The 11,562-nt window shown below is 39.1% G+C and overlaps 1 protein-coding gene across 1 annotated transcript in view; it reads right to left on the bottom strand.

Annotated features, from left to right (window-relative positions):
• Nucleotides 1-523: 523 nt before the first annotated feature.
• Nucleotides 524-11,562, bottom strand: part of SLC38A1 (solute carrier family 38 member 1) — a 75,877-nt gene continuing 64,838 nt past the window's right edge. Inside the window, exons 10-17 of the mRNA XM_061206268.1 lie at nucleotides 10,379-10,437; nucleotides 10,141-10,257; nucleotides 8,820-8,899; nucleotides 5,606-5,706; nucleotides 3,359-3,477; nucleotides 2,697-2,838; nucleotides 2,497-2,594; nucleotides 524-710 (exon numbers count right to left, since the gene is read on the bottom strand). Coding sequence (XP_061062251.1) covers nucleotides 609-710; nucleotides 2,497-2,594; nucleotides 2,697-2,838; nucleotides 3,359-3,477; nucleotides 5,606-5,706; nucleotides 8,820-8,899; nucleotides 10,141-10,257; nucleotides 10,379-10,437 — 818 coding nt within the window. The 3' untranslated portion in view covers nucleotides 524-608. The remainder of the gene's footprint in view (nucleotides 711-2,496; nucleotides 2,595-2,696; nucleotides 2,839-3,358; nucleotides 3,478-5,605; nucleotides 5,707-8,819; nucleotides 8,900-10,140; nucleotides 10,258-10,378; nucleotides 10,438-11,562) is intronic.

The raw sequence follows: 11,562 nt of genomic DNA, 5'->3' as shown, positions 1-11,562 counted from the left end.
GCCATGGGCTGCTGAAGCTCGGCTGCCAGGTGATCAGAGCTGCCTCAAATATTGGGCATCCTCTGATCCAGCAAGGGTGCGCGCCCTGTGACTCTCATATGATTATCCCTATGTGCTATGTTAACCAAAATAGGCAAATTATTTACGAAACCATTTTTTTTTCTGTAAAGCAAAATAAATATATACAATTCAAGATTCTTTTCTCTTCTAAAAAGGTACAGATATTATAAGCTGAACATCAGTAGGAAAATTATGTCAGAATCTGGATGTGTAATAAATAAACATGATGGATGATCATGTCTTCCAAGTTCTAAGAGACGATGAAATCACAAAAAACAGAGTTAGGAGAGTGAAAAATAACTGATTGTGAAAAGTACTGGAAAATATGGTTGCGTGAAATTTGGAACAAAAGAAATCCATAATCCTTAAAATTGATCCCCAATCTTGGAGGGACATGAACCATGATAGAAACAGGTCTCTGTTTTGTTACCAAAGTGTTATTCCATTGTGTATCTTGTAAATTTCTGTTTGCTTCTGTAAACTTGCAAAGGATGTGATGAGGGCTTGCTGATGAGGGGTAACTTGACTGTTTCCTTTTCCATCTGGTCTCAGTGGCCTTCATCACCACTTGATGAGCAGGCCCAGTCGTAGATAACCAAGGGAATGCTGACCAGGGAAAACAACACCCCCAGACCCAAGAAAAGGGCAGCCTGGAGTGACAGAAAGGCAAGGGTTATTTTCAGGGAAGCAAACATTTCCCACACATACCTGGGAAAAAACAGATATGCTTCCCCTCTCTTTTTGAGTCCCTCCGTATTTGGAGTTTGTTACAACTATTGCTGAACTGTGAGAATCTTTCTAAAACTGTGTGCATCTGATTCTCCAAGGATGGGAAACTAAGAAAAACCAGCTATCCAGAACCATCCTCTGCATTCTGTTCTTTGACTTCACAGTCACCTCAGAGTGAATCTGTTCTACAGCTGACGGTATCCTCACAGCTTCTTTCAGACTAAGACGACAACCGAAAAAAAGAATGGGCTTAGAAAACATACAGGTCACTTCATTACTCTTTACCAACCAACCTAGGTTATCGCTGGCAGGCAAACATTTCTGTTTGAAAAAGTGTTAAAAGGATATCAAAAAGCAAAGTAGATTTGATCGAGTGAAATAGGAAATGGGTGTCCAAAACGAAGTTATTTCAAGGGTTGATGAAGGCCACAGGGGGCAGGTTGCTAACTCTAGAATCTGGAGAACTCCAGATTATAAACTGCTTGGCCTTGAGAGTTTCCAATGACAGCTGAAATTCAGGGAGAAGGATGAAGCATCATGAGAGCCAGGGGGGCTGGACTAGACTCTGGATGAGGAGACAGAGGTAAGGGAAGGGGAGGAGGTGAACGGTGGCATTGGGAGGGTTGCACACAGGCTCACCATCACCGGTCTGGTGTAACTCCCACTGGGTCCCCACATGGACTGGATCCCTTGTCTGATGCTATTTGGTAGATCCTCCTAGCAGTTTTAAAACAGGAGCAGGGTTGGAGAGGCCCAGAGAATTGACGGGCAATAGGTCTCCATCACTGTCAGATTTAATCTTAGTTTACTTTACTGCTGTGCCAGAGTGACTGCTCCTTCCTTTCTGTCCTCATGAAGTCCCCACTGGTCAGATCTAGAAGGATTGAGGATTTATGGCTTTAGGGATAATCCTGTTGGGGGAGTAGATGCTCTACCAGCATCAACGCTGCTTCTCCTAAATGCACAGCGATGATCCCCCACGCCTATGTCTCTCATCTGGGTCTGTTGGCTCAGGTAACACGTGGATTGGAGTGCTTACACTATCTGGGAGGGCGGCTGAGAAGCCTTCTCCGAAGCCAAACATAATGGTGCTCCAGAAGGTATTCATGCAGCAGCCACTTCACCCCTGCTTCCCTCACTGTCTCCAAGTGCACCACCTCCAAGATGCCCTTGAACTTCACCAGACCTGGAAACAAGAATCCCAATATAGAAAGGTAGTTTCTGAATCCAGGTCTGTTGCTCCAAAGCATTTCTGTCAAATCATAAAAAGACTCTTTACACTAACTCAGCCATTTAAATTAAGGCATTGAAGGTTCCCTGGGCTGTAGCATGGAGTTACAGGACTAGGAATTGTACTGAAACAGCAGACTGCATAAAATCTTTGAGCCCCTTTCCACTTCAGGTCTTGCTAAAGACAAGGCATTACCCTACAGAGATACAGGATGATAAACGTCTAATCTCTCAGCTGGCCCTGCCCTCGCAGAGCAAGAGCTAAGGCACAGTAAGAGCAAAACCTGAAAATATTTTGAGGGAATGGAGAAGATTCTGACATGATATTTTAAATTTCCCAAATGGGCAAACACTAGGATTGCTGCCTATTTTTGAGATCACTAAAAGTAGTATTAGTTGGTGGAGATGGACTATTTATTTGATATATTTCAGTGAAAAACTAAGCAGAAAAATGAGAGTGGCTGGCATGAGACATACCCAAATTTGTTGAGTTCCTTTATCTCCATCTTGGCTTGTGATTTTTAAATAAAGAGATGAAGGAAGAATGAAAATAAGCATATTAGCAGACGTAACTCCTGAAAAATAAGAAAAAAAAAAGTTTGAGGTTGTTATTGTGAAACTTCAGGCTTCTAAACAGCTACTGTAAATAGAATAAGCAGAAAGTCAGAAAGCCATACCTACGACTCCAAAAATATCCTTCATGGAGGGTATGAAGATCACCAACAAGTTGATAATAACCAGGAGTATGAAGGTCACCAAGACATGACGACATAAATTAAACTTTGTTTTCTTAGCCAGTTCAAATAAAGAAGAACGAACCTGCAGGAAAAGAAAACAAAAAATTCCGTAATGCCCACAGCATGCTGCCTTTCACATTTCTCAGCAGTGACTGAAAGATTGGCGCACAGGCATTTGGGACATGTTTTGTCACACCTAGTGAGTTTATAGGTAGCTTTAACAGTTTGGGAGCAGGGGGGCTTGACTTAAGATGGAAAGTCTTTTTCTTTACGAATAGGTAGTTTTCTTTTGCAGGGGGATAATTTCTGTTTTATCTATGACTGAGCGTTCTCTTCTGGTTCTTCTATATTTCCCTGTCATGGATGACTGGAATTCAAACAGTCTATCTACATTTCTCTGTAAAGAAGAGGGACAGATAAATTAGAACAAAGATTCATTCCATCAGAAGGTTACCCTAACTCACTGATCCCACTTTTTTTCCAAAGAGCCTTGGGATCCTTCCTTGATGCAGTTTCAATGATGCAGGAAAGTTCCCTGCAGCAGGTTTGCTCTGCAAGGAGACCTCAGCTTTTCTCAAGTTGCACTGAGGCCTTTTACTCACCGTGAAAAATAACACCGGCACCGTGAGGATGACGGCGACAATGACAGCCAGCCGCACGGTCAGGATGAGGATGTCATCTTTACTCTGATACTTGTGGAGGAGGTCCGAATGCACATTTTCTAAAACGAGGGAAAAGTAAGAGGGTGTTAAAACAAGACAAAAGCACATCACGGAAGGACGGGTTTTCTGAGCCACAAAGAATTTGTAAACTAAAGGGCAAGGAAAGCAATGTTCTGGGTATCGAAGTGTCTATTCAACAATTTATAAAGTTGAAAAGAAAAATCCCCTGTGTGAGATGGGCACCACCTGTCCGCACGTACCTGTAGCAAAAAGGAATGTACAGTAATCACTAGAAGAAGTTACACCAAGTGGGGAGCTTAATATACACTACACTAAACCTAAGAGTAAGTTGGGGGCAGAAATACCATATGGTTGAAGCCCAAAGCCCTTCTTCATCTAGGTTCTCCCGGACTTGATGCCACTCATCAAACAACACCGAATAGCCTCACCCTCGCTAAGTGGACTGCAGGCCCCCCGGGGCCACTTTCAAACTCTCCTCTTACAACTCAATGTCCAAGCGGCAGAGGTACCCATGGTGAAGTTCATCATTCTTCTCTTCCAGGTATGTTTTCCTCATAAAAAAAGTACTTAGCTTATACACCACTTTGAACTTTTTCTCAACTCTGAACTTCAGAAAGTGTCATTTCAAAGACAACCAAAGCTAGAATGGCAGCCACTGAGAGCAAGAATGCTCACTCGTGTCTTTTTCATCAATGACTTTTGAGCAGTTAGCTGTGATTTGGGTGTGCTCGTGAGAAGAGGTGAGCTCAAGGTCCTTCTACTCTGCCATCTTATCTCCAACTCGAAAATGCTCACTCCTTTGACAAAAGATAGTTTCCCTCCCTTCTCAAGGTTCAGGGTGTGGAACTGCAATTCTAGTCTGGGCCAGAGATTGGTCTCAATTTTAGAAAAAGGGCCCTAGGTTATAATAAAAATCTCCTTAGTTCTAACTTCCTTGATTCAAAATTCATAACCATCTAAAAATAGCTGAGTTTTTTCTTTGACCTAAGAGTATGAAAGGGTTTGGTATTCTATTCTATGTGGGAAAAAAATGGATTTGCCAAGAAAAATCATAGCTTGCACAAGGTTGCAGTGAGACCATTCAACTAACATTAGGTGCTCTCTCTCTCTCTCCCTCCCTTTACCCACCCTAATCCCTGCAACTCTGCAGGAAACTTAAGAACACCATCTTTATGCAGAAATTAAATGTGGTATTCATGGACTCATTAGACAATGCTATTCTCCATCGCTTGTGAAAATGGTACTAACGGAATTCCCTGGCGGTCCAGTGGTTAGGACTTGGTGCTTCCACTACTGAGGGCCTGGGTTCAATCCCTGGTTGGGGAACTAAGATCCCACAAACCATGCCGTGCGGCCAAAAAAAATGGTAATAATACAACTGCATAATCAGGGTAGCCTTCCTCTCCAGGATGAATTGACCATCTCTAAATGTGTTTAAATTTTGAGACATTTGTGTTTATGAAAAAATGTCCCCAAGAAATATTATTTCATAGAGAATGTGAAATTTATGTATTTAAATTTAAATTAGGTCCCAAATTATAATGATAATGAAAGATGTTAAATAAAGCTGCAGGATGATTGGAATAGAAGAGGATGAAGAGGTAGTAAAAGAAGGTAAACTATTCATACAGGGTCAATAAAAGTTACAAATGAAACCTTGTCATTTCTTTCAACTTTCTATGTCACTGCTTCAAATCGTTGCAAGGCTCCACCTGCCGCTGAACAATCAGGTGCTTTATTTTTAATTAATGCAGAGTGTCATGAGTGTAGCACTCCGCTGTTTCTCACGTTCAAAATCTGTCTCTGTCTCTCTTTTCTATTAATGGAATCTGACCCAGTTCTCAGCAGCAATTAGGAAAGCCTTCTCTGATTATAGTTTTAAACTTTCCTCAGTAAAGGTGGCGTGCTTATACAATGCAATTTCTTTTAAGAACAGTATTAGGAGAAAAAATGACAGTATATTGTTTCAGTAATGATTCTATTGTGCAGTCTGCATGAACATGTAAAGGAACCACTGCCATTTGCTTTAAGTAGAAGAAAAGATCAGCAAAGTCAATGGACAGATTTGTTGCTTTTTGGGCTATCGTATTAAAAGTTATTTTGACATTGATTTTTACTAATTTACTTACTAATACCTACATTTAGGTACTGACAGAAGGTACTTACCATAGAATGTCAAGTAGCCAAAAATGGCAGTCAAGAAATACATAACAAACATGGCGAAAAAGGAGATATTTGAAACCATCTGCATCTTTTTCTGTGATCGACTAAAAACAAAGATAAAGGAATTTGAAAAATTAAAAACCACATTACTGAATGTAAGCACCGGTGTTAACACTGAAGAATGGAACTTAACTTTCTATCAGGCTGGGGCTGACCTGACCAGCTGAAATTACCCTCAGCAAATATGCCAGTTTATAATAACTTCTTTTACACCAAATGGGTATTGTGTGAGAGAGAGCCATGTAACAAACAATCCCTTGAATGTTCTTCCCCATTCTTTTGAAAGAATATCGAGTTCTCATCTGAAGAGCAAAGAGTATTTTTTAACATTTGTTTGATACTATCTCTACACTCAGCATGCACAGGAAAAAGGCAGAATAAATTCCAAAGCTGTTCTCTCAGCTCAGAGATCGGGGCAGAGCTACAACTTGACCTCGGTGTTCAGTTGTTAAAGCTGCTATTTAAGTTCCGGTTTTCCCACTGAATAGCCCCAGGGAAGCCTGTATGTCTCCAGAACAATGAGTGCCTAAGAGCTCACAGCTGGGATAATGAAGGGCTCTCTCTTTCTCTCTTAGGTCAAGTTTACTCTGGGAGTTTGCATGAACCTCTAAGTTTCTTAAACTGCCCAAACAATGAGTCTACAAGACTTGTACTCAACAGTTGACCACCAACAGTCACAACATTTGATTGTGTCATAAAAGGGAGTATGGAAAACGAGAAAAATTGAGAAGTACCCACACGAGGAAATTACAAACTAAAAGCTGAACTATTAAATTTAAAAGATGCCAAAGATGTATTTAAACACCCTAAATATAAGGTCATAAAGTAAGCCTGATGAACACATAGATAGGTAGATGTAAATACTGATACTTCAAAGTTTACTCATATATCAATTAAATATGAAAGAGGAAGAATAATGAGTGAATTCAATGCTAAATAACATCTTTATTTTTGTTTCAAAATGGAAACAGATAGCTATATTGTATATATTTCTGAGTTTAAGACTATACCATGATGCCTACTTCAAGAAACAAGAAAAATCTCAAATAAACAATCTAACCTGACACCTAGAGGAACTAGAAAAAGAAGAACAAACAAAGTCCAAAGGAAGGAAACAAAGATCAGAGTGGAAATAAATGAAATAGAAGCTAAAAAGACAATAGAAAAGATCAGTGAAACTAAGAGCCGGTTCTTTGAAAAGATAAACAAAAATGACAAGCCTTTAGCTAGACTCACTAAGAAAAAAAGACAGAAGGCCCTGATAAATAAAATCAGAAACAAAAGAGGATAAATAACAATGGATACCACAGAAATACAAAGGATTACAAGAGAATATTATGAAAGCTATACGCCAACAAATTGGGCAACCTAGAAGAAATGGACAAATGCTTAGAATCATATAACCTTCCAAGATTGAATCATGAAGAAATAGAAAATCTGAATAGACTGATCACTAGTACAGAGATTAAAACAGTAATCAAAAACCTCCCCAAAAACAAAAGTCTCCAGGACCAGAGGGCTTCACTGGTGAATTCTACCAAACATTCAAAGAAGATTTAATACCTATCCTTCTCAAACTCTTCCAAAATTTTGAAGAGGAGGGAATGCCTCCTAACATTTTATGAGGCCAACATCAACATCACCGTGATACCAAAACCAGACAAAGACGACACAAAAACAATTGCTGGCCAATATCTCTGATGAACATAGATGCAAAAAATCCTCAACAAAATACTAGCAAACTGAATACAACAATACATCAAAAGGATCATACACTGTGATCAAGTGGAATTTATTCCAGGGATGCAAGGATAGGTCAACATTCACAAATCAATCAATGTGATACACCACATTAACAAAATACCCACTTACGATAAAAACCCAATGAAGCGGGTACAGAAGGAACATACCTCAACATAATAAAGGCCATATATGACAAACCCACAGCTAACATCATTCTCAATGATGAAAAACTGGAAGTTATCTCTCTAAAATGAGGAAGAGGACAAGTATGCCCACTCTCACCACTCTCATTCAACCTAGTATCGAAAGTCCTAGCCACAGCAATTAGGGAAGAAAATGAAATAAAAGGCATCCAAATTGGAAAACTGTCTCTATTTGCAGGTGACACGATTTTATGTATTGAAAACCCTGAAGACTCCACCAAAAAACTATTAGAAATAATAAACAAGTACAGTAAAGTTGCAGGGTACAAAATCAACACACAAAAATCTGCCATGTTTCTGTATGCTAACAATGAGCTAGCAGAAAGAGAAATTAAGAAAACAATCCATTTCCAATTGCAACAAAAAGAATAAAATACCTAGGAATAAATCTAATCAAGGAGGTAGCTACAGAGAATAGAGTAGTGGTTACCAGAGGGGAAGGGGCTGGGGGAGGACAAAACGGGTAAAGGGGATCAACTGTATGGTGATGGATGGAAACTAAATTTTTGGTGGTGAGCAGGATGTAATGTATATAGAAGGAGAAATATTAGGTTGTACACATGAAACCTATATAAGTTGTAAACCAGTTACCTCAAAAAAAGACACTATGCCATGATGACTGTTTTTATGTGGAAAGTCTGATAACAATAGGCTAAAAAGAGAACCCATGAGGGAATTTATAAGCAGGGCTTTCGTTTTCTCTAGAACAGCAATCAAAAACCAATCCATATAATCACTGTAATAGTTTGAAATGAACAACAATATTCTTTTGTCCAGTTTGTGGTCTTAACATTAATTTCTTCCTGCCTGATTTACCAGCCTTTTCCAAGTAAACCAAAAAGCAAATCAGATACAGTGTATTTAGTGGTTCACAGATGGGTCTGAAGATTATTATTATCCACTTGCAAAATAATCATAAGTAACATAAAACAACACAAATACTTGAACTCTCTTGAGTAATATAGAATCTGAAAAACCAAATTAACAAAAAAAAGCCCACAGAGTAAGCCACTTTATACACTTATGGCCAAAATATACTGCAGGTTTGTGATTTTTCTTGCTCAAGAATGGCAGAAAGTAAATGTTGAAGCTGGGTGATGAGTCAGGGGGGTTCATCATATGAGTCCATTTATTTTAAATACAGTACTTGCCTATTAATGAGGGGCCCTAAAATGATTCAGTTTGCAAAAAAAATTAAACACATCTCTTACTCTTTAAGCTCGCTGTAAATTGGCAGGACAGACGGGTGGCAGACAAATGCAAATGCAATTGTTGGTAAAGCGTACACGGTCTATTTGAAAGAAAAAATATGAATGTTACGGAAAGGCATTTTTACCATAAAAATTGTACAGCTCCAGTATTTCTGAGCTGTCTTTTCATCTGACAGCCCTTCAGAATCCCTGGATTATTTGGTTATTAGGAGAGCTTTGGTATCGAAATAGGAGCAGCTTCTCTAAGAGAGTTTATCTAGCTTGAGACATTAGGCACTTGGCAGAGAGGGGTTCTAGAGCTGGGCTCACCCACAGTGTATTTTACAACCTCCAGGCACTGCGTCACCCCGTATTTATGTGGCGCTAGCCGGTTACATAGCACTTTCCTACATTATTTCACTGAATGCCCACGACAACCCTGAGGCAGACCAGGGCTGTTCTCCTGACTCCCTCCAAGACAGGCTAGGCAACACGCCCAGAACTTCCACCTCCATTTTACTGCACTTTGCACTATATAGGGCGCATCAATCAGACTTAAATATGGCATCTAAAAAGAAAGTTACTTTCTAAAAAGAAAATCACTTCACTGCTTTGGCTGTATCCTTGAGAGTTAAAAGACAGCGAGAGAGAGAAGGAGCTAAATTAGTTTTCTTAGATAAGGTTTTTTAGAACTCCCAAATTCAATATAGTAACTTCTTATGCAAAAAGAAGTTGGCAGAGAAGGAGGGAAAAGTAACATTTCTCATGCTCTAATTTTGCCCAAGCACTGTACCAGGCACATTCTAACAAAACCCTGTAAGATACAGAATAGAATAGTCATTTTACAAATGGGGTTGATAATTTGCCTGAGGATTCAAAAGCCTGACTGGTTCCATAGTCCATCATTTCCCAATATGTCGTATGAACGTTCCTTTAGTGCCAATTTGTGGTGGTGTCTGTATTTCAACTGTGCATGCTGGGGAAGTCTGAGGTGTTCCTTTTTGTCACCACAAGATAAGAAGCAGTGGGCTAAGGATGTTAGTTATTAATCTGTTTTTAAAGATCTACAAGGAATAACAGAGCTGAGACAATTATCCAGAAAGAGGTTTTCACAGGGAATACTTAAGGCTGTCCTACACTAAACTGGGTAAAAGGGAGAATGAAATATACAATTTGTATATTTCTCCAAGGTCCCTAAATGGATTGTGGCAGTTGGAAGCAGTGATACAGTGTTCTTTTGAGAATAAACACATCAGAGACATTTTAATCAAAAGAAGTTTGAGAAATACAAATGCCCTTAGTAAAAACGCTGGTTTTTATATTTAAAGGATAAGAAACTTACCTTTGAATTGAAGGTAACATATTTTGGCGTACACATGGCAGCATTTGTTGAATTAGCACTTATTGTTGAATTTAGCTCTGGAACAAGGCAGGGAATTTGAAATTTCTTGTATATAACCTAGTATTAAAAAATAAAGGAGAAACAATCAGACTTTATCAAATAAAGCCAAATAATGCATAAATATTACATAGCATCATACTACGGCAAAACCAAGCCAACCATTTCAATCAGCACTTACCACAATTAGGAAAAAAACCATACAGCTCAAGGAAAATCCACTAGTATAGCCAAGATAGCCTAAAAAAAAAGTTTAAAGAATTATTATTATTTCATCTGTCACCTCTTTCAATGCATTATTTCAAGCATAGTTTGGGGTTCCAATAATATTCATACATGCTAATATTAATACAAGATTATTTGATAGTGCTACCTTACTTGGCAAAAATGGTGACTTTAAATTAAAACATTATAGCATTATGTGTTTTGATTCCAGTTCTTCCTGACACACTAGATAGAGAACACAGATTCCCAGAATCCAGGGGAAAAGACCTTCCCAAATTTGGCCATAGGTCTCTGTTGCTGTACTCGGATGGATTCCTATGGCCAAATCCCATTTACTCCTTGATCCATTCAATAATTCTTGATTATGCACATATTGTGTAAATACTGAATATACACAGAGGAGAGAAAGTGGTTTCCAGGGAGAAACTGAACACCTGAGGATCTCCACCTTGCTCCCCTTAGAATGCCTGGGAGATCTCTGAGCACTGTAATCTCCAGAAAGGCAGAGTTAAGTGGTCTCTGGGGGCTGCACTATTCTCACCCCTGCGGGAGAAGAGCCCTTCTCCACTTGCACTGAAAAGAGCTACATGTATATACACAGAAAAGCTTAAACACAGACTCAGAAACCAGATAATTAAGTAGCTTAAAAACAATCTACTTATAGGTCTCACAGAACAGCTACAGAGGCTTGGTATTTTTCATACAAAACAAAAAATTATGGTTAGCAATCATTTTGGGAAGAACGTTAAACGTCTGCCTTGAATGAGCCCAGAATTAAAGGAAATGCATTTCAGAGGCTTTGGACTGGACGGCAGTCTGGCTGCATTATTCCACACACAAAATGTCCATAACATCAGAGACCCTGGTCTCCAACTATAGGCACACACACAAAAATGTCAAAACCCAATGGATATGACTTAGTGATTACCTACCAGTTTTGACTTTTTGCTTCTCTCTCTTCCCTCAATGAAGCAAATAATTGAGACGGGTTAGACTCTGATAATTTAAGAGTGATTCATAATACTTTGGGGTAAAAATATAAGCAACTTTCTGTCTTGATATCAGATGTGAAATTCTGCTCGTCTAAATAATCAGAGTATGTAAGACCTTGTATGAGGAGAATTCCATTTTCTGGACTTT

This window comes from Eubalaena glacialis, chromosome 11 (assembly GCF_028564815.1).
Source record: "Eubalaena glacialis isolate mEubGla1 chromosome 11, mEubGla1.1.hap2.+ XY, whole genome shotgun sequence".
In the NCBI taxonomy this organism is placed as follows: domain Eukaryota; kingdom Metazoa; phylum Chordata; class Mammalia; order Artiodactyla; family Balaenidae; genus Eubalaena; species Eubalaena glacialis.
The sequence above is the reverse complement of the archived record's forward strand: the minus strand, read 5'-3'. Positions and strand labels throughout refer to the sequence as shown.